Genomic DNA, 23,977 nt, shown 5'->3' with positions numbered 1-23,977 from the left:
AAAGGCAAGATATACAGAAGCTTGAGAATTGCCCTGAATTTCTCCTAAAACAAGTACAGATATCCATGGCTTCGTTTAGACTGTAAATCCTCTTCTTAATCTATTTACTAAATCAAATTGTGAACATAATATACTTACAGATCTGTATGTTGACACTATATTTGGCAGAAAGTAGGACTTTCATGCAGTAAGCCAGCCTCCTCATCGTTAAAGTCAGGCAGATAACTTCACCTGAAAGTGTAAATTTCTCCAAGAAGCAGAATGCATTTTGTGCTCTGACGGTTCTGTAAGTTTAAGTTTAGGTGGATAAATTCCAAATGGCACTAAATTTTATTATGAGGACCAAGTGCAAAAATAAGAAAAAACTTAGTATAAAAAGGAAAAAAGGTAACTTTACATTGGAGAAATCTGGCTGACTTAACCTTAATCAAGTGAGCCAATAGGACAAACTGACATCATGTCCCTTCTGATGTGATGATGCACTGAGAAAGCTTCAACATTCCTGCCGTTAGGAACATTGCTGCCAGAAATGCAGGACATGAAGCTGGTCATGAGGAAACAAACTCAAATGTATAAAGTATCTCAAATATCTGGCCTGCACTGTGTAAAATTGTCAATGTCTTGAGTGACAAAAAAGTCAGGAAGGCTGTTCTAAGTTGAAAGACTAAAGAGATAACAAGACAGAACTTGATTCTTTTTTTTCCCCCCTAAAATATTTATCCTTTGTATGGTTTCCCAAGTAGTAAAAAAGAAATTATCTGGGCTAGTTTAACTTCTAAACCATCTATTTTGATATACTTTCACATTATTACCCCCAGTTTATATAGGTGAGCAAATTGAAAAACAGGTTAACTTGCCCAAGTCATACAGCTAAATGATCGTGCTGGAATTTGAACCTAGACAGAGCCTGAGCTCTTAACCACTGTTGTAATGTAGAATATTATAAAGTGTATGCTTTCATATTGAATGAATGAATCTCTGAGATTTGAAGGTAAGAATGACAAAGAGTAGGGTTACTGACTTTAATTTTCTTTGACTATAGAAGGAATAGTATGACTGCCTGTCAAAAGTTTTATAAAACAAGGTATTAAAAATAATCTTAAATTTCACTAAAATGTCATTTATTTGAAGCATTGAATGCTTTTCTTTTATATTTTCCCTTTTTCTGTTCTGTATTTCATTTGTTTCCACTCTGATCTTTATTATTTCCTTCCTTGTTTTTTGTTTAATTTGTTCTTCTAGTTACCTAAGGTGGAAGTTTATTCATTTGAGATATTTCATATTTTTTATTTTATTTTATTTTTTTAAGGTTTATTTTTGAGAGAGAGAGAGAGAGCATGAACGGGGGAGGGTCAGAGAGAGGGAGACACAATCTGAAACAGGCTCCAGGCTCTGAGCTGTCAGCACAGAGCTGACGCGGGGCTTGAACCCAAACTGCGAGATCATGCTCTGAGCCAAAGTTGGTCACCCAACCAACTGAGCCACCCAGGCCCCCCTTGTCTTTTTTAATGTGGACATTTACAGCTGTAAATTCCATCTCAGCACTGTGTAGCTGCTTGTTGTATGATCTTTTGAACCAGTCAGACGTGTTATAGTAATAGTTTCTAAGCTTGTGTATTAATCATCTGGGGAACTTTTCTAAAGGCCTCTTTCCCCTAGAAACTGATATAATGGCTCTGAGGTAATCCTCAAGACTGGTTGTTTGGTTTGGTTTTTAGAGACTACCCAGATTACTACCATTTGAGAACGTATTGAGCTATATGTATACCTCAGTGTTATTTGTTCACTTTTCTCTACTCGTGTTATATTTCCATTTAAGAAATTGTTTTAAGCTGGGCACCTGGGTGGCTCAGTTGGTTAAGCATCTGACTTCAGCTCAGGTCATGATCTCACAGTTCATGAGTTTGAGCCCCGTGTCAGGCTCTGTGCTGACAGCTTAGTGCCTGGAGCCTGCTTCAGATTCTGCGTCTCCCCCTCTCTCTGCTCCTCTCCTGCTCATGGTCTGTGTCTCTCTTTCTCTCAAAAATGAATAAACATTTAAAAAAAAATTTTTTTTTAAAGAAATTGTTTTAAGCTGCCTACGTAGTTCTGAAGCATAACTGGGTTGAAGAATCACTGATGTCTTTGATTTTGGTAGTAGTAGTAGGATATAGAGTAGAAATTTTGGTTTTTTTTTCTCTTTTTAACATTGTGTCCCATTTTTAGATGTGTATTTTAAAGTTCCTTTCAGTGCCAGATGTGAACATTTCTTGTAGTCTCAGCTTTTGCCTCCCTTGATAATATAGGTAATTTATTTTATAGTTTTCCAAAGAAATGTTATTAAGTAGTGGTGACAAATTTACTAGTATTTGGGTTATAATGATTAAAAAGGCATATTTTGGAATGGTGAATAAAATAGTTTTTATAGACTTAGTGAATTCCAGGCACCAACCTACTTACCTTTTTGAGAGGCAAATAAATGTAATTCTTTGCCTTTTAAATGTTAGTTTGGGCCATAGCCCTGACATAGCTTTAAGTGATTGTTAACATTGTGTTTCTTATATAGATCCTATGGGAATAGTTGATGGAAATGTTCGTAGGAGTCTGTGTCTTTCCTTCAGATGTATAGTGACACCTGATTTGTTCAGCTTTCATAATTCCATGAATGTAATTGAGAAGACCAGGCCTATTCAAACTTGCCTTCAGTTCTTACTAATGATACATACTTCCCAAATAGATGAAGACTATGGCTTAGTTTATTGTTCTTGCCTGATAGTGGACTTAAGTTTTACTTCTCTCAATCTTGCCTGTCTCTGGTCACTGTTCCTACTAATAAAATACTGTTATTTTATACAAATGGCTGAGTTTGACACTTTTACTTATTAGGTAAAGTAACAGCTAGGCAGTAAATAGTGGCTTCTAGTTTATGCTCAGTGTGAGTTTAGATCACCTTCTAAAATTAGGGAGAAAATATGAATGTCAGGGTTACAGAATACTAAATGTTGCCTTTTAAAAGATTCAGAAGTTTTAGTCATCTTAAGTAAGTTAACCATATTTAAGTCTAATTTACATTTAATTTCAGAATTCACTTTATTTCTCTCGGGGTAAGTCTAAAGCATTTTAAATGAAATCCAAAGTAAAACTTATAAGGAACTTTTGCTATAATTTGCCTCAGTAGTTTGGCTTTTGTCCATATTCTACAAGCAGATAAACCCTAGAAATAGCTAGAACCAACTATTTTTTTATTTTTAAGGTACAGTTGATGTATTATATTAGTTTCAGGTGTACAGCATAATGATTCCATATTTATGTATACTGTGAAGTGATCATAGGAAGCCTAGTTGTCATCTCTCACCATACATAGTTAAAAATTTTCTTGTGATGAGAGAACCAGCTTTTCTTCATGCTGCCTCATGCACAACATGTAGCTAATCTGTCCAGTTCTGTGGCTTCAACTTTTGTGGTAACTTCTCTGTCCTATTTTTCTGTGTCAGAGTTATTTTCCTGTTGGGAGATGTTTATTAACTCCTGGTTCTAACAGATATATACTTCCACCAGATACTCAGGGTACAGTTTAACCTTTTCAGTTTTCCCATGATCTGTGCACTTTAGACTACTCTGCATGTAGTTCACACTGTTTTCACCATTCTCCACGGTCTTCCTATAGTATGGCTTACTCCGTGTGTTAAAAGAAAACTGGCCAAATCAATTGTCAATTCCTTTATTATTATAGGAATATTATTATAATATTATTATATAGTATATATATACACTTTACATATTTAATATATATAATATATGTTATATTATATATAACAATGCCATTATAATAAAAATGGTATCATACTGTATATACTGTTCTAAAAGTTCTTTTATAAGATTTTATTTTTTTATGTAATCTCTGCCCCCAACATGGGGGTTGAACTCCCAACACTGAGATCCAGAGTCGCATGCTCAAAAAAAAAAAAAAAAAACAGTCGTATACTCTACTGACCGAGCCAGCCAGTCTCCCCTGTTCTGAAACTTATACTTCATATGTCTCAGGCAGGCTTTCCAATCAGTCTGGCTAAATTGTAGTTTGTAAAAGCTGTATAATATTTCATTTTATGTTTGTAACAGTTTTACTAGGTTTTGTTTTACCGTTACATGAACATGCTTAAGTAAATTTCTATATGCCAATATCTTTTTGTATATGTGGAAATATTTGTAGGATTAATTCCTAGTGGGATTGTTGGCTTAAAACATATATGCATTTAAAAGAGTGATAGATGGGGCACCTGGGTGGCTCAGTCGGTTAAGCATCCGACTTCGGTTAAGCGTCCGACTTCGGTTCAGGTCATGATCTCGCCTTCTGTGAGTTCGAGCCCCACTTCGGGCTCTGTGCTGACAGCTCAGAGCCTGGAGCCTGCTTCGGATTCTGCGTCTCCCTCTCTCTCTGCCTCTCCCCTGTTCATGCTCTGTCTCAAAAATAAATAAACGTTAAAAAAAAAAAGTGATAGATGTCACCAAAATGCCTTTCTTAAAGATTGTACAGTTTTTACTTCCATCAGCAGATTTTTCAAGTGTCTCTGTCTCTCCCCATACCTCCACTAGGTATTAAAATGTAATACCTGGCTGTCTGATGAGTGAAAATGGGATCTTACTGTTTTAACTAGCATTTCTTGCATAAGTGAAGTTGAACATTATTGCCATGAGTCTTTCTGTGTTCTGCCGGTTTTATTCATCTTTATCCTTCACTGTCTCTAAGTTCTTTACATTTTAATAAAGTTATCCTTTTGTTTTATGTTGCAAATATTTCTTACAGTTTGTTCTTGGTCTTTCCGCTTTGTTTTTGTTTATGGTGTATGTTATTTTTAACCACGTAGATTTAAACTTTTTAACCTCCCTATTATAGTATAAGCTTCATAAGGGCTGGGGCTCCATCTCAGTCATCTTTATATTCCCCACCTTACCTAGCACTAGCCCTATTACAGATGTTCCCAAACTGTAATTATAGCTTGAATCTTCCTAAACCTGTAGGAAAAAAAGTAATCATCCTAACCCTTCCCTGTTTAAAACACCAAACTGGAACATTTTATGAGTGTTAAATAAGTTGAAAGTGACCCATGAAGTGTTTGTAATTAACAGTGGCTTAAAGAAAACACCTCACTTTTTCATTTTTATTTTGATCAAATTGAGTTGAAAAACAGTGTTGATCAAGAGGAAGTTAACAAGCAAACTTGCCTCTCCAAATGTAATGTGTAAATATTAAGAATTACATGATGCAGGGAGCCTGGGTGGCTCAGTTGGGTGTCCGACTCTTGATTTCAGTTTGGCTCATGATCCCAGAGTCATGGGATCGAGCCCCACGTTGGGCTCCACACCTAGCATGGAGCCTGCTTAAAATTCTCTTTCTCCCTCAGCCCCTCTTCCCTGCCCACTGTGTGCGCTCTCACTCTCTCAAAATAAAAAATTAAATTTAAAATTAAAATTCCCTTACAAAAAAAACAAATTGCATAATGTGACTTGATCAAAACTCTAAAGCAGTTCTCATATAAAGAGAAATCCTACCCAGCTGAGGAAACTAAATAAAAGAATTTTAAAATACATAATCTATCAAACTATTAGCTAATCATAGAAAGGAATGGACTTTTTCTCCATTCTCCCACTCCTCTTCTATTAAAGTGAATCAGATATAGTCATGATTGTGTCAAAAGTTCAAAAGGGAAAATGGAAGGTAAAATGAGCTGAATTGGCACTCTTCCCTCAACATTGTACCTGTAAGCTTGATATGTTGTTTCAGAGATTAACTTTATGGACTTCCGTACCCAGAAGTATGAAAATTCTTAGGGAACTCTTTCACAAGCTTGATCTTAACATATTGAATAAAGAGAGCAGCTAATCCCTTTTGTAAAGTAATTTGAGAGGAGGGAATTCAAAATGTAAAATCTCACCTGCAGAAAACACTCAATTCTATAAAAGCCTTTCTATCTTTAGACACTTACAAAGACTTAATATTTTAATGCGGAAGGGTGAGCTTGGTTAAAAAGCCAATGGGTGAAATTAGAGAGAAATAATCCAGTGCTTTCTTTCTGGGAATTATCATTCTGCTCCCCAGGGGACCTAATTTTATTCCCTGTGGGGAATGAGAATACCCTTCTGTATAGCAAGCCAGCATCTCTAAATATAAGCTTGACTTTTAGTATAATAAGAGTCTTGTTAGGTGCAATTTTGCTCTTAGTCATTAATACAATGAACAAATGTTGTGGTTACCTGGGAAAGAAAATTCAAGTGCTTTTAAACCTCCTGTGAGATTTGGTTTCATGCTTGAAACCTATCCAGTGTTCTGCCCAATAGCATCTGTAGAGGATTCCAAGCTATAAGGTATACAACATAGAGAAGCTAATACACTTTGGAAAAAATTGAGACTACTACAAAATGGGTTTAAGGTCCTGAATAAAAAGCTTTTCTTTTGCTGAATGACAAGAACTTATCAGTGGCATTAAGCTTAACAGATGATTGAAATTTTCTTTTAAGAGTGAGTTTTACATAATGGATGATGTCCCTATATACAATGTATTTCTTCTGGTGACACTTTATTCTTTTCAACTGTAAAACATTTTGCTGTTCTATAAGTGCAGAGACTGAATTAAAGACAAAATGTAATCTAAGAGTGTATAGGTTTTTTTTTTTTTTTTAATTTATTTTGAGACAGAGAAAGCACAGAAAGCACAAGTGGGGGAGGGGCAGAGAGAGAGAATCCCAAACAGGCTCCACACTGCCAGCAGGGATCCTGGAGCGGGGCTTGAACCCACAAACTCTGAGTTCATGACCTGAACCAAAGTCAGATGCTTAACCAACTGAGTCAACCAGGTGCCCCCTAAGAGTGTATAGTCTTAAATAGCATATTCAGTATGGTATGGCATTAATTGTTTTAGATCATTTTGTCCCTTATAAACTTTGTGATATTATATGCATTTTAAGTTCTATTCTTGATAATAAAGTCATAGTGCCATACTGCTTCTGCTAATAGTCCTTAATCATAAGCCATTCTAAATTGGGTTTGGTAGTATATTTTCTCTTTTTATAGGATCAGTATAAGATAATAGAAATCTTTCTTGTTACTTTAAGTTTAGAGGTTGTCATAAGTGGTCCTTGCTATCTTGTAAAGAACAGTGTCCATTCCAATATAACCGCAAAGTACTGGGTATTATATTTTCAATTCTTAAACTTGCTGTCAGCCTGTAAAGCTGTGCATCTATGAACCTGATCTAATGTATGTAACTCATAATTTCACACTAGTAGTAAGAGTGCAGACATTGCACTCTTTCCCTACTAGTTTCTGGCATTCTTTTTGAAGACCATTAAGAATAATCTTTTATTAGAGATCACAACTAACACTGCAGAAATACAAACAATAATAAGGGAATATTATGAGCAGTTATAAGACAATAAATTGGGCAATCTGGAAGAAATGGACAAATTCCTAGAAACATATAAACTACCCACACTGAAACAGGAAGAAATAGAAAACTTGAACAGACCTATAACCAGTAAAGAAATCGAATTAGTAATCAAAAATCTCCCAAAACACAAGAGTCCAGGGCCAGATAGCTTTCCAGGGGAATTCTACCAAACATTTAAAGAAGAGTTGACACCTATTCTATTGAAGCTGTTCCAAAAAATAGAAATAGAAGGAAAACTTCCAGTCTCGTTCTGTGGGGCCAGCATTACCTTGATTCCAAAACCAAAGACCCCACTGAAAAGGAGAACTATAGTCCAACTTCCCTGATGAACATGGATGCAAAAATTCACAAGATACTAGCCAACCAGATCCAACAATACATTAAAAGAATTATTTACCATGATCAAGTGGGATTTATGCCTGGGATGCAGGGCTGGTTCAATATCGACAAATCAATCAATGTGATACATCACATTAATAAAAGAAAAGACAGTGGGGTGTCTGGTTTCTCAGTCAGTTAAGCGTCCGACTTCAGCTCAGGTCATGCATGATCTCACTGCTCACGATTTTGAGCCCTGCATTGGGCTCTGTGCTGACAGCTCAGAACCTGGAGCCTGGTTTGGATTCTGTGTCTGTCTGTCTGTCTGTCTCTCTCTCTCTCTCTCTCTCTCTCTCTCTCTGCCCCTCCCCTGCTTGCGCTCTGTCTCTGTCTCTCAAAAATAAAAAAAACATTAAAAAAATTAACAAAGGACAAGAACCACATGATCCTCTCAATAAATGTAGAGAAAGCATTTGACAAAATACAGAATCCTTTCTTGATAAAAGCCCTAAAGAAAGTAGGGATAGAAGGATCATACCTCAAGACCATAAAAGCCATATACAAAAGACCCACTGTTAATGTCATCCTCAACGGGGAAAAACGGAGAGCTTTCCCCCTAAGATTAGGAACGGGGCAGAGATGTCCATTCTTCACCACTATTACTCAACATAGTACTGGAAGTCCAGCCTCAGCAATCAGATAACAGAAATAAAAGTCATCCATGTCGGCAAGGAGGGTGTCAAACTTTCACTCTTTGTTGATGACATGATACTCTATGGAAAACCCAAAAGATTTCACCAAAAACTGCTAGAACTGATCCATGAATTTAGCAAAGTCACAGGATATAAAATCAGTGCACAGAAATCAGTTGCATTTCTATATGCCAATAATGAAGCAGCAGAAAGAGAGATCAAGGAATCGATCCCATTTACAGTTGCACCAAAAATCATAAAATACCTAGGAATAAGCCTAATCAAAGAGGTGAAAAATCTATACACTGGAAGCTACAGAAAGCTTATGAAAAAATTGAAGACATAAAAAAATGGAAAAATATTTCATGTTCATGGACTGGAGGAACAAATACTGTTCAAGTGTCAGTGCTACCCAAAGCAATCTACATATTCAGTACAATCCCTATCAAAATAACACCAGCATTCTTCACAGAGCTGGAACAAACAATCCTAAAATTTGTATGGAACCAGAAAAGACCTCAAATAATCAAAGCAATCCCGAGAAAGAAAACCAAAGCTGGAGGCTTCATAATTCTGGACTTGAAGCTGTATTACAAAACTGCGATCCTCAAGACATTATGGTACTTGCACAAAAACAGACCCTTAGATCAGTGGGACAGAATAGAGAACCCAGAAATGGACCCGCAAACATATGGCCAATGAATTTTTGACAAAGCAGGAAAGAATATCCAATGGAATAAAGAGTCTCTTTAGCAAATGGTGTTGGGGAAAGTGAACAGCGGCATGCAGAAGACTGAATCTGGACCACTTTCTTACAGCATACACAAAAATAAATTCAAAATGGATGAAAGACTTAAACGTAAGACAGGAAGTCATCAAAATCCTGGAGGAGAAAGCAGGCAAATACCTCTGACCTCAGCCACAGCAACTTCTTACTCAACATGTCTCCAGAGGCAAGGGAAACAAAGCAAAAATGAACTGTTGGGACCTCGTCAAGATACAAACTTCTGCATGGCAAAGGAAACAATCAGCAAAACTAAAAGGCAACCTACAGAATGGGAGAAAATATTTGCAAATGACATATCACATTAAGGGTTAGTATCCAAAATCTGTAAAAAAAAAAAAAAAAACTTATCAAACTCAAACCCAAAATCCAATCCAGTGAAAAATGGGCAGAAGACATGAATAGACACTTTCCCAAAGAAGACATCCAGATGGCTAACAGACACATGAAAAAAATGGTCAACATCATTCGTCATCAGGGAAATACAAATGAAAACCACAATGAGATACCACCTTACACCTGACAGAATGGCTAACATTAACAACTCAGGCAACAACAGATATTGGCGAAGATGTGGAAAAAGAGGAACATTTTTGCACTGTTGGTGGGAATGCAAACTGGTGCATTCACTCTGGAAAACAGTATGGAGGTTCCTCAAAAAATCAGAACTACCCTATGACCCAGCAATTGCACTACTAGGTATTTATCCAAAGGATACAGGTATGTTGTTTTGAAGGGGCACCTGCACCCCAATGTTTATATCAGTGCTATCGATAACGGCCAATGTATGGAAAGAGCCCAAATACCCATCAACAGATGAATAGATAAAGAAGGTGTGGTATATATAAACACAATGGAGTATTACTCGGCCATCAAAAAGAATGACGTCTTGAGGCACCTGGTAGCTCAGTTGGTTAAGCATCCAACTTCAGTTCATGTCAGGATCTCACGGTTCATGGGTTTGGGCCCCACATTGGGCTCTGCACTGACAACTTGGAACCTGGAGCCTGCTTCAGATTCTGTCTCTTTATCAGAAATAAACATTAAAAAAAAAAAATTAGTCTTGCCATTTGCAATAACATGGATGGAACTAGAGTGTATTATGTTAAGTGAAATTAGAGAAAGACAAATATATGACTTCACTCATGTAGAATTTAAGATACAAAACAGACGAACATAAGGGAAGGGAAGCAAAAATAATGTAAAAACAGGGAGGGGGATAAAACATAAGAGACTCTTAAATATAGAGAACAAACAGAAGGTTGCTGGAGGGATTATGGGTGGAGGGATGGGCTAAATGGGCAAGGAGTATTAAGGAGGATACTTGTTGGGATGATAACTGGGTGTTACATGTAGGGGATGAATCACTGGATTCTACTCCTGAAATCATTATTGCACTATATGCTAACTGGGATGTAAATTTTCATATATATATATATATATATATATATATATATATATATATATATATACACACACATATATGTGTGTGTGTGTATGTGTATCTATATGTATGTATTTATATATATGTAAATTTATATATATAATTATATATAATAAAGAATAATCCTTTATTTCTTTTATCGTGAAGCATCTAATCTAGTCATAATAACAAAATATTTTTTATTCCATTTCAAAGTAGTTAAGGTCTCTTTCCCCTGTGAGCATTGTATAGTAAGGTACTATCTAAACCAGCTCACAGCAGTCGGAGCTAGCTTTATTCTCACTCCTGTTCAGTTGACATTTGTACAGCTCACTGAAATAGAAAAAAAAATGGACTATATTTATGTAGCTGACCTCAGGCAGAATGATATCCTAAAGCATATGTACAGACATGCATTTTAAAGGTTGTACTCTAGGGGTGCCTGGGTGGCTTAGTTGGTTTGAGTGTCCCACTCTTAATTTCAGCTCAAGTCATGATTCCAGGGTCGTGGGATCAAGCCCCATATCGGGCTCCGTGTTGAGTGCTTGGAACCTGCTTGAGATTCTCTTTCCCTCTCTCTAAAAATTAAAAATAAATGAATTGTACTGTAGTGTAAATGATACACTTTTTTAACATTTGGTGAAGTTTTATTTTGTTAGAGGTAAAAATGTCATCTTGATAACTTCATGATTTTCTTATCTTAAGATAACCAGGCTTGCCACATTATCAATTTGACAAATAGATCCCCCAGCCTCCTTATTTTGAAGTCCCTGTCCCATGCTTCAACTTAGGAATGATTTTTTTTTTTTAATTTCAGACAAATCTGCCTATTTTCAAGCTGAAGGAATCTACTGTTAGAAGAAGATACAGTGACTTTGAGTGGCTGCGAAGTGAATTAGAAAGAGAGAGCAAGGTAAGAATTATTTGTAATAGGACTTTAAAGCAAAACACTCTGACTTTTAATGTTTAAGGACCTTTCAGAAAACTTACCTAGAATGAAGGAGGTAAAAGCATATATGATTTCTTCATTTCAAGGAGTTTGATTTTATCTTACAGGAGATGGAGGAAGTCTAATTTTTGCTCAGAACTCTTTCTTGTTTACTTAAAGGCCCAGTTGAGGTCTTTACTAAGTCATACTTGAGTAACACTTCTTAGAACTTTTTTGCTATTACTTCCTTCCTTTCCCTCCTCTTCCTATTCAGTCTTGCCCTCCCACACACTCCTTGCCAAGTTTGTCTTCCTTAATACATCTCATGTATCAGTGGATTTCCAGGGTTTTTTTACTGACTCATAAGAAATATTTTATTTCATCATACACATGTACATATAACAAAAATTTTCAAAAACCAGTACTTACCTTACTCTGTGATATGTCCTGATTAGCTTTTTAAATGACGGTCATGGTCTCATAGGTTGCTACATGCGGTTTTTTTTCAAGTTTATTTATTTATTTTGAGAGAGAGCAGGGGAGGGACAGAAAGAGAGGGAGGGAGAGAGAGAGAGAGAGAGAGAAAGAGAGAGAATCCTAAACAGGCTCTGCACTGTCACCGATGCAGGGCTCAGACTTATGAACTGTCAAATCATGACCTGAACTGAAATCAAGAGTCAGATGCTTAACTGACTGAGCCACTCAGGCGCCCAACTACATGCAATTTTAAAACTGTTATATATACCTTGGTAAGAATCATCTCCTCTTAAAAGAAAATTTGGTGACTTTGGCTGCAAAAAAAATCAGCAAGGCAAGGTCTCCTACTAGTTCCTTATTTCAGCCCTATGTCAGAAGAACATCAACAACATAGAGTTCTGGAAGGGCATGGTGTGCTCAGAATGATGAAAAGTTACTTTGTGACTAGAGTGTAATAGGAAACAAGTTGATATGGTAGGAGCCCTGAAGTAGGGTCGCTTCTACTCGTTTCTCAAGTGTGATAAGTTGAAGCGGAAGGAAAACTTCCTTAATCAGACCTGTGGCTGGATAGAGAGCAATATACACAATTCATAGCATTCCATCAAAATTTAAAGGAAAAACAACTTTACTCAACAGACTATCAAAGTATAGGGGCTCCTGGGTGGCTTGGTCGGTTGTCTGACTCTTAATTTTGGCTCAGGTCATGATCTCACAATTCATGGCTTTGAGCCCTGCATGGGGGGGGCTCTGCGCTGACAGTGCGGAGCCTGCTTGGAATTCTCTCTCTCCAGCTCCCCTGCTCATTCTTGCTCTCTCTCTTTCAAAATAAATAAATTTTTTTTAAAAAAAGACCTATCAAAGTATAAAATGTTTATGAGTAAAAAAGAAATGTAAGACCATGTAAAGAAAATTTCAAAACTTAGAAATACTACATTCTTGTTTTGGAATATTCACTTTTTTTTTTAACTTGTTTTATTTTTTATTTTTTTAACTTTACATCCAAATTAGCATATAGTGCAACAATGATTTCAGGAGTAGATTCCTTAGTGCCCCTTACCCATTTTGCCCATCCCTCCTCCCATAACCCTCAGTTTGTTCTCCATATTTATGAGTCTCTTCTGTTTTGTCCCCCTCCCTGTTTTTATATTATTTTTGTTTCCCTTTCCTTATGTTCATCTGTTTTGTATCTTAAAGTCCTCATATGAGTGAAGTCACATGATTTTTGTCTTTCTCTAATTTCACTTAGCATAATACCCTCCCGTTCCATCCACGTAAGTTGCAAATGGCAAGATTTCATTCTTTTTGATTGCCAAGTAATACTCCATTGTGTGTGTATGTATGTGTGTGTATGTATGTATATATACACATACATACACACACATACCACATCTTCTTTATCCATTCATCCATTGATGGACATTTGGGCTCTTTCCATACTTTGGCTATTGTTGATAGTGCTGCTATAAACATGGGGGTGCGTGTGTCCCTTCGAAACAGCACACCTGTATCCCTTGGATAAATGCCTAGTAGTGCAATTGCTGGGTTGTAGGGTAGTTTTATTTTTAGTTTCTTGAGGAACCTCCATCCTGTTTTCCAGAGTGGCTGCACCAGCTTGCATTTCCATGGAATATTCACTTTTTTTAAACTTGTTTTATTTTTACTCTGTAAACATTTACTCTGTAAACATTTGAGAGCTAATTCTTTATGTTCTATGAGTTATAGATAGAGCTGTGAATAAATTAAGTTCCCACTTCTATGATGTTTACATTCAATTGGGAAAGTTGGGGTTGTGGTGAAGGGAAAGCAGAAAAAATAGTAAGATATATAGTATGTCTGATAGGAATATGTTCTAAAAAAACCAAAAACTATAGGAAGCAAGGAATTCGAGGAGAGTACTCTTTTATAGAGTAGTCAAAGGAAGCCCTCACTTAGAGGTGACATTTTAGCAGTAAACCTGATCAAAGTAAAGCATTACCTCCTAACTTACTTATGAATTCATAAAATTCTAACAGAAATCTTAATGTTTTTTTTAATGAACTTGCAGATTTATATCTGAGCTTTATAATCCAAGAAAGCTCAAGAAGAGTCAGAAATTATTTTCAGCATGTACTAATAAGCATATGCAGACATCAGAGTTTATCTTAAGCTATAGTAATTAAAATAGTTTGCTATTGCTTTAGGAATAGGCAAATAGATTAGCTGAATGTTGTAGAACTTAGAATGAATGTATAGATCTTAGCAGCTGACTTGCGTGTTTATTAGAAATTTAGTTCAGAACAAAAATAACATTGTCATTCAGTAGGGAAAAGAATTTATATTCAGTAAATGGAGTTGAAACATTTGGCTGTCTAGGAATAAAAATTTATAACTGTGTATAAATTACATGGTTTTAAGGTCTAAATGTACAAACCAAGTTAGAAAAGTTGTGGGTAACAAAGAAGAAATGTTTTATGACCATAGGGAAGAAGTGTCCTTTTTCCCCAGCTTTAAAATTGAGATATAATTGAGGTGCCTGGTGGCTCAGTCGGTTAAGCATCTGACTTGAGCTCAGGTCATGGTCTCACATCACAGTTCATGAATTCAAGCCCCACGCTGGGCTCTGTGCTGACAGCTCGGAGCTTGGAGCCTGGTTTGGATTCTGTGTCTCTCTCTCTCTCTCTGCCCCTCCCCTGCTCGCACCCTCTCTCTATCTCTCTCTCTCTCAAAAGTAAACACTAAAAAAAAATTTTTTTTTAAATAATAAAATTAGGATATAATTGACAGATAACATTATGTAAGTTTAAGGCATACAGTATGATTTGTTATATGTATATATTGTGAAACGATGAACTCAATAAGCTTAGTTACTATACCATCACCTCACATAGTTACTTTTTTTTTCATGGTGGTGGTGGTAAGAACATTTCAGATATGCTTCTCTTGGCAATTTTTAAATATATGATACATTATTGTTAACTATACTCCCCATGCTCTACTTTAGATCCCCAGAACTTACTCATCCTATAACTGGAAGTTTGTACCTTTTGACCAGCATGTTACCATTTCTCCCACCTGCCAATCCCTGGCAACCACTAGTCTCTGCTACTCTCTGTTGCTATGAGTTTGATTTATTTTAGATTCCACCTATAAGTGAGATCATACAGTATTTGTCTTTCTCTGACTTACGGGAAGAAGTGTCTTGATGGGCTTTGGGCTTTGCTTAACATAGCACATGGCATGTTGGAGTGTTTAATAAACATTTGGTGAATGTATATAGCACTTTTTGAAAAAATAACAGCTTTATTGACATATAATTCACATGCCATACAATTCACCCATTTAAAGTGTAAAATTCAGGGGCCCGTGGGTGGCTCAGTTGGTTAAGAATCTGACTCTTGATTTCAGCTTAGGTCTTGATCTCATTGTTTGTGAAATCGAGCCCTAAGTCAGGCTCTGTGCTGACAGCACGGAGCCTGCTTGGGATTTCCTCTCTCCTCTCTCTCTGTGCCTCCCCCTGCTCACACACACATTCTCTCTCTCAAAATAAATAAATAAAAATAAACTTTGAAGAGTAAAATTCAGTGGTTCTTCATATATTCATAAAGTTGTGCAACAATCACTAGTCAGTTTTAGAACATCTTAATTACTCCATAAAAGAAATCCCATAGCTATTAGTAGTCGCTACCAATTTCTCCCCCAGCCCCTCCTCACCCAACCCTATATAGCCATTAATCTACTTTCTCTATGGATTTGCTTGTTCTGGACATTTCATATAAATAGCATAGAATATTTAGCCTTCTGTGTCTGGCTTCTTTCACTGAGTGTGTTTTCAACATTAAACACTACTTCTTTTTTTCTTTCTTTTTAAATTTTTTTCTTAATGTTTTTATTTATTTTTGAGACAGAGACAGAGCATGAGCAGGGGAGGGGCAGAGAGAGAGGGAGACACAGAATCCGAAGCAGGCTCCAGGCTCTGAGCCATCAGCACACAGCCCGATGCGGGGCTCGAACTCACAGACTGTGAGATCGTGACCTGAGCTGAAGTCGGACGCTCAACCGACTGAGCCACCCAGGGGCCCCACTAGTTCTTTTTTTCTTAACTCACTTCTTTTCATTGCCCAATAATAATATTCTGTTGTGTGGATATAACACATTTATTAATCAGTTTGCAGACATTCAGTTGTTTCTGCTTTTTGACTATTATAGATAATGCTGCTGTGAACATTTGTTTACAGGTTTTTGTTTGGACATATATTTTCATTTATCTTGAGTATATACCTAGAAGTGGATTTACTGGGTCCTGTGACAACTCTCTTTAATTTTGAGGAACTCCCAGACTGTTTACCAAAGCAGCTGCACCATTTTACATTCCCACCAACAGTGTACGAGAGTTCCCGTGTACTCCCCATCCTCATCAACACATAACTATTATGTCTTCTTTATTATAGCTGTCCTAGTATGTGTGAAGTTGGAATATCATTATGGTTTGAATTTTCATTTTCCCAATGGCTGATGATGTTGATCATCTTTCCATGTATTTATCAGATATATATATATTTATTTATATTTGTATTTACATATTATCAGTTATATATATATTTTTTCAGATCCTTTGCCCATTTAATCGAGTGTTTTGTCTTTATTATTGAGTTGTACCTAGAATATACAAAAAACTCTTAAAAGTCTCTTACAAGATAGTTGATTTGCCAAAATCTCTTTATCTATGAATTGTTTCCACTTATTACTGTCCTTTGAAGCACAATACTTCAGTTTTAACAATAGACCAGTTAAATCTCTGAGGGATTTAACCTAAATCCCTAAAGTTGTATTTTTATTATAGTATTGCTAAGAACAATTAATCAAGTTATTTTAAGTACCTTTTTTTTTTAATTTTTAAATTTTTTTTTAGTTTTTATTTTTGAGAGAGGGAGACAGAGTGTGAGTGGGGGAGGAGCAGAGAGAGATGGAGACACAGAATCCAAAGCAGGCTCCAGGCTCTGAGCTGTCAGCACAGAGCTCAACACGGGGCTTAAACTTACGAACTGTGAGACCATGGCCCAAGCCGAAGTCGGATGCTTAACTGAGTGAGGCACCCAGGAGCCCCTGTTTATAAGTATTTTTAATTAAATAAGATCTGTTATATGAGGCTAGGAAGTAGATGATATTTATTGTGTTTACTGGTCATTATAGTGATATCTTTTTAGCTTTTATTTTAGTATGCTTTCACTATATTATGCTGGCCAAGTATTTTCCTGTCTACTTCTAACCCCACGTGTACACACGTATCTTTGGATTAATGATGATTAGATTGGTATAAGAATTCTATCACACTTCAAGCTGTATTACAAATCTGTAATCATTAAGACAATATGGTACTGGCACAAAAACAGACACTCAAATCAATGGGACAGAATAAAGAACCCAGAAATGAACCCACAAATATATGGCCAACTAATCTTTGAGAGAGCAGGAAAGAATATCCAATGGAATAAAGACAGTCTCTTCAGCAAATGGTTTTGGGAAAACTGGACTGTGACATGCAGAAAAATGAACCCGGACCACTTTCTTACACCATACATAAAAATAAACTCAAAATGGTTGAAAGACCTAAATGTAAGACAGGAAGCCATCAAAATCCTCAAGGAGAAAGCAGGCAAAAACTTTTTTGACCTTGGCAGCAACAGCTTCTTACTCAACACGTCTCTGAAGGCAAGGGAGACCAAAGCAAAAATGAACTATTAGGACCTCATCAAAATAAAAAGCTTCTGCACAGCAAAGGAAATAATCAGCAAAACTAAAAGGCAACTGATGGAATGGGAGAAGTATCAGATAAAGGGTTAGTATCCAAAATCTGTAGAGAACGTATCAAACTCAACACCCAAAAAACAGATAATCCAGTGAAGAAATGGGCAAAAGACATGAATAGACACCTCTCCCAAGAAGACATCCAGATGGCCGACACATGAAAAAATGCTCAACATCACTCATCATCAGGGAAATACAAATCAAAACCACAATGAGATACCACCTCACACCTGTCAGAATGGCTAACATTAACAACTCAGGCAACAACAGATGTTGGCGAGGATGTGGAGAAAAAGGATCTCTTTTGCACTGCTGGTGGGAATGCAAACTGGTGCAGCCACTCTGGAAAACAGGATGGAGGTTCCTCAAAAAATTAAAAATAGAACTACCCTATGACCCAGCAATTGCACTACTAGGTATTTATCCAAGGGATACAGGTATGCTGTTTTGAAGGGGCACATGCACCCCAATGTTTATAGCAGCACTACCGACAGTAGACAAGGTATGGGAAGAGCCCAAATGTCCATCAATGGATGAATGGATAAAGAAGAAGTGGTATATATACAATGGAGTATTACTCGGCAATCAAAAAGAATGAAATCTTGCCATTTGCAACTACATGGATGGAACTAGAGGGTATTGTGCTAAGCGAAATTAGAGAAAGACAAATATCATATGACTTTACTCATATGAGGACTTTAAGAACATAAGGGAAGGGAAACAAAAATAATAAAAAAACAGGGAGGGGGACAAAACATAAGAGACTCAAATATGGAGAACAAACAGCATTGCTGGAGGGGATGGGGGCTGGGCTAAATGGGTAAGGGGCATTAAGGAATCTACTCCTGAAATCATTGTTGCACCATATGCTGACTTGGATATAATTTTAAAAAGTAAATAAATTATTAATGAAAAATTAAAAAATAAAAAAAATAAAACAATTCTAACTAGATCTTTCCAGACTTGTTCAGCAAAACTAATTTGATGTTGAAGAGGATCTTTGGAATCTTAGCTGGGCAAGCCACTCAAGATTTTTGTAGATCATTAAATCCTGTTACCTACAACCTCACCATCCATTTCAGTGACTGTTTTGAATATTATGTTAGGAAGAATATATCTCTGCAGATAATACATACTGATCTTAAATTTCATGCTGAATTATGTCCTGAATTAATGGTAGTCATTTGTTTAGTGCATTGGTTCTAGATTCTTTTTTTAATAGTAGTTTCATAGATACAGATGTTTTCCCCTGTCCTTCAGAAAAGCCATTCTGCTGGAGCTCAGTTAATGGTCATGATGTGTTTCTCAGTTGTAAGGTCTCTGCAGGTTTTAACACTCTACTTCACAAATATTAATGTAGGGAGAGAGATTCAAGAATACTGAGGCAGAGTTACAGAGACAAATCTCTAGATGTGTTAATCATTGGTCCTGGAGAGAAGACTACATTTAGGAAAGAATCATGAATTTTATGTTGGGTATTTGGTTTTGTGTTTCTTTTTTTGCTGTCATTTTGTTCTTTGCTATTCTTTATGAAGTTGTGTTGCTCTTTCCCTTTTTTTACCCAGCTGGGTTATTGTTTTAGGATAGAAACTGCATCAGGGGTTTAAAATTTTTCCTCTTTTAGGGTATGTACAATTACTTCTGTTTACTATTTATATTTCTTCTTGTTTGATTTGTCACTTACACCTTTTCTCTGTTTTGGTGTAAGATATGGATCCCGCTAAGTGGTTAGTCATTTAACAGATATTTGAGTGTCTGTTGTGTTGTGTGCCCAACTTTTCTTTAAATAACCATAGGAAGCCTGAGACAGGATCCTTGATTTGAAGGCATTAGTAGGATAAGTTGGTTTTCCACCAGTGCCTGTTTTATCCCCCAGGAGACATTTGACAGGGTCTGGAGGCTGTTTTTATTGTCACTACTGGGTGCTACCCAGTCTAGTGGGTAGAGGCCTGGGATGCTGTTAAACATTCTGCAGTGCACCAAGAAACTCCTTCCCCTACTCTCCCCCCCTCTACAAAGAATAATGTGACTCAAAATGTTAATAGTGCCATGGGCGAGAAACCCTGACTAACCTGTGAAGTAAGTAGCTAGGTGCTATTTAACTCAAATATTTGAGCTCTAGATAATTCCTAGAAGAGATCAGTATAAGTTGACCCTAGAGGATAGTTAGACTTTGAAGGGGAAAAATAGGATATTGCTATGTAGGAAGAAAGAAATGACAGGTCTTTGGGGAAAGATGGAGTAGTAGATTTGGGAGAATGTTGACATGTTTCTTAACATAGAAAAAGGAAGTGTGGGGCACCTGAGCAGCTTAGTCGGTTAAGCATCCAACTCTTGATTTCAGCTCAGGTAATGATCTCATGCTTCAGGAGGTGGAGCCTGCTTGGGATTCTCTCTCTCTCTCCTGTCTTTCTCTCTGTCCCTCCCCCTACTTGCATGTGTGCTGTCTCTCTCTCTCAAATAAACATTAAAAAAAAACAAAATGGAAGCATGGTGACAGAATTGTTGACTTTTTTATCATCACTTCAAACACAAGTAGGAAAGACTGTATGCAGATGGTATGAGGTGGAGGAAATAGACCACAGAATTCTTATCTGCCCATGCTGGAGAGAATGTTGTTAATATTTGATTTCTTAATTAATTGAAAGTTGATTTTGATCTCTGTAGTTTTTCATTGTAATAAAGCATGGTCTTCCCTGAGTGGCATCAAAACTGGAGGCATCGTAGGTTTCATTTCAGCATTGCTTGAATGCTCTTTTTGTATACTTATGCTTCAATAAGTTCAGGAAAACCTTAAGCTATGGGCCATGCCATTAAGGAGCATTGATCTAATGGGCTATTTATTCTGTCTACCTTTGGTTATCTTGCCTCCAAAACATTGACTGTTTTTTAGTGTGGTTTTTTTTTCAATGTGTTCTTTACTGATTTTTTTATTTAAACTAGTTGAACAGTGGAATAGCTGTCACAGTGAACATACACTTTGTCTTCATGTTGTGGTCTATAAATTTTCACAACCCAGTCAGCATCTTCAAGAACTTTCCTATGTTTTTTTAGGTTGTAGTTCCCCCGCTCCCTGGAAAAGCATTTTTGCGTCAGCTTCCTTTCAGAGGAGATGATGGAATATTTGATGATAATTTTATTGAAGAAAGGAAGCAAGGGCTGGAGCAGTTTATAAACAAGTAAGTACTTTCTGTACCTCAAGAGGTATAAGAGCGAATAGTGTTCTGAGACAACTTTAAGCAAATACTCAAAATTTAGATATTAAGCTAAACTGTAGTATTGCTTTTCTTTTTTGGCCATTTCCTAACTAACATTTTGTATCATTTAAATAAAGTAAAGTATATAACAAGTTGAATATCATGTGATAAATATTAACACACTTGAGTGATTAAAATGAGTATCTTTGTGTTGACCTAAGTTTTGTATTTGTTTTTCTTGGTTAATTTATGCAAATTACATTTAAAATTGCAGCATTTAAAAAATAGTTTTACTTATGATTCTTTCTCATTTAAGGTATGTTCTAGCATGAACAATAAAACTTGTGGTACACTTGCAATCATTTTGTTTGATTGCAAATGGAGGTATTATCAGCATGTCTTGTGTAAAGGTGCACATTCAAAATTTTCACAGCAAAATGTTTCTTTCCAAAATGTAAGAAGACTTTCAATTGTTTATCTTTTACTTTAGAAACTCTTAAACCAAAATTTCTAGCTTTTAATTTTATTCTTAATTTGAAATATAGCCATTTTTAAAAGCCAAAGTAACAGAGCTAATGTCAGGAAGGGGCTTGCTATAAATTGTGCATTGGACTTAAATTTGACCAAATGAAGTCAAATGCTGAAGAATATAGTTGTACGAGGTTACATACTAACCAACAACTTCAATTTTTAGTAATTTGAAGATCTGTGAGTGGTAAACAGGAGGGAAAGTTGTACAAAGCCTTTAACTTTTAGTTTAGCACATAGCCTTCATTGTCTTTTATGAACACGCTTTCCTTTTGGAGAAGGCAGTGTTAGCTGAGGTACTTTTGAATTGAGAAATAGAAGTCTGGTTACCCATTTTGATCTTGTGTTTAGTCTGCAATGGGAACCTTTAAAGCAGGCCAAAAAAAGGAAAAAGAAGAAAAACCTGGACACACTTGTGCCTCTTTCTTAGTGTTTTGGGCTTTTATTGAACTTCAGTGTATTTTTTTTTTCAAATTCAGTATATTTCTAATTTTGATCCTATATCTTTTCCTTCTTTAAAATGGGTTCTTAGAATTAATGACGTTTCACTTTTAACATTAAAATTCATTTAGGTTTTTTGTGAATGTACAAACTGCTATATAAAGAAGTTTCTTGGGTACATGTGCCAGAAGCAGTGCAAATACAGTGATTAAATGTTTTCTAAATGACCCTTGTGAACCAAAGGAAATTTCCCATTAGTTGATAGAGCATAGCCTAATGGGCAGTCCAGAATAACACTTATTATTGCTAAATCATACATGCTTTTTAACTATAGAATATGTGTGTGTGACTCCTGACCCCACTTTTATATAAAGTATTGGGACTAAATTTGTAATTTTTATTCCTAGGGTCGCTGGTCATCCTCTGGCACAGAATGAACGTTGTCTTCACATGTTTTTACAGGATGAAATTATAGATAAAAGCTATACTCCATCTAAAATAAGACATGCCTGAAATTTGATGAGAAGGGGCAAAAAAAAAAAAACAAAAACCTCCTGTGACTATTAATGATTCGTATGCACCAGTGAAGAAGTTCTATCTAACTTTTAGCATGCTGCACAGAAACTGGTATAACATGCCTTCAGTATACTAACATTCATATGCTCAGTTTTGTTTTGTTTTGGCAGTTGACAAGAAGTTAATTTGCTTTAGTGAAAATCCCTTGTTCCAGCCTTTCTCGCTCTTCCTTGCTGTTTTAATGTGGTACACACTATAACCCCACAAACCTGTTACTCCAGTATGATCTGCAGTGTCCTAACTAAAGTTACTGACTTGGTCTTATCTGCACAGTTTTTGTGTCCTGTTTGCTTCTTGAATCTGATTAACTAGAATATTTCTCTTACCCCTTTTTAATATGTGATGTCACTTGTCCTAATTTATGTGTAGATGCACTACACCATTGGTTTCCAGTCCCCTACGTGTGAGATACACACTTGTGTGCAGAAAGTATCTCCCTTCAGGCTTGTAATACCCTTCACATGGAAGATCAATGAGGGAAATCTTTATATTCTGTATAAAAACAAAATCCAATTTATATACTAAAATCATTTGTCTAAAAATTTAAGTTGTTTTCAAATAAAAATAAAAATGCATTTCTGATATGCACTGATTGTGTTGCCTCCAGCTTCTTTTTGTCCCCCTTTACGGCTGTCCTACTTAACTCACTTGTTGAGAGGGATTATTTACTAATTATATACTTCTCATTCCTGTAACTCCATTCCTCTTAAACAGGGGTGATATCAAATATGCTACCACCCTTTGAATTGGGGTATTTTCTTTTATACAACAAAAAAAGTGATGTACTAAAAGAAGCATTCCTTAAAGCTTACTGAGTTGTTATGAAGCACTTTGTGTATTTGAAAAATGCTTTGTAATCTCAAGTCATTCTTAAAAGGCCTTTTAAGATAAGTCAACACTGTGCCTCCTGTTTTTCAGAGGAATTTTTTTCCTAGTTCATCTAAGTGACTTGTTTAAACAAACTTAGCAAGGGTATAATAACGCTTTTCTTGATCAGCAGATTCATGCTTTCTCTTTAATTTAGCTTGGGATGGTGGCACACTTTATCCTCTTTAACCAAGGGAGAAGGGCACAGCGTTCTAGCCCGACTTGTATAAGTGGTAAGAAACCAGAAAATGCATGACTCCTTGCTGTCTAACTTGTGTTGTAGCCAGACCTTTGCAGCCAGAATGTGGTCTCTGATTTGAATTTGAACAACATCTGGTGGTTTGGGAGGGTCCCATTGTGACCTAGAGTTAAACCACAAGGTAAGGAAGGTTCGCCTTCCCACTCCAGTGGCGTCTCCTCTAGAGACAGGTCAGTTCATTTGAGAGGACCAGCTTTGGTCTTAGCCAGACTAGGATGTCCACCTAGCAGATTGGAAGTCCTAGGAATTAGAGCAGCCCTGTAAGACCTTTTGTTGCTT

At 36.4% G+C, this 23,977-nt stretch overlaps 1 protein-coding gene across 1 annotated transcript in view; it reads left to right on the top strand.

The window, feature by feature from the left end:
• SNX3 (sorting nexin 3) overlaps positions 1-22,878 on the top strand; it is a 49,540-nt gene extending 26,662 nt beyond the window's left edge. The window contains exons 2-4 of the mRNA XM_042939498.1: positions 11,459-11,554; positions 20,885-21,009; positions 22,404-22,878. Of these exons, the coding sequence (XP_042795432.1) occupies positions 11,459-11,554; positions 20,885-21,009; positions 22,404-22,509 (327 nt within the window). The 3' untranslated portion in view covers positions 22,510-22,878. The remainder of the gene's footprint in view (positions 1-11,458; positions 11,555-20,884; positions 21,010-22,403) is intronic.
• The last annotated feature ends 1,099 nt before the right edge of the window (positions 22,879-23,977 follow it).

The sequence above is a fragment of the Panthera leo genome, chromosome B2 (assembly GCF_018350215.1).
Source record: "Panthera leo isolate Ple1 chromosome B2, P.leo_Ple1_pat1.1, whole genome shotgun sequence".
Classification (NCBI taxonomy): domain Eukaryota; kingdom Metazoa; phylum Chordata; class Mammalia; order Carnivora; family Felidae; genus Panthera; species Panthera leo.
This window is presented reverse-complemented; position numbering and strand designations above follow the sequence as displayed.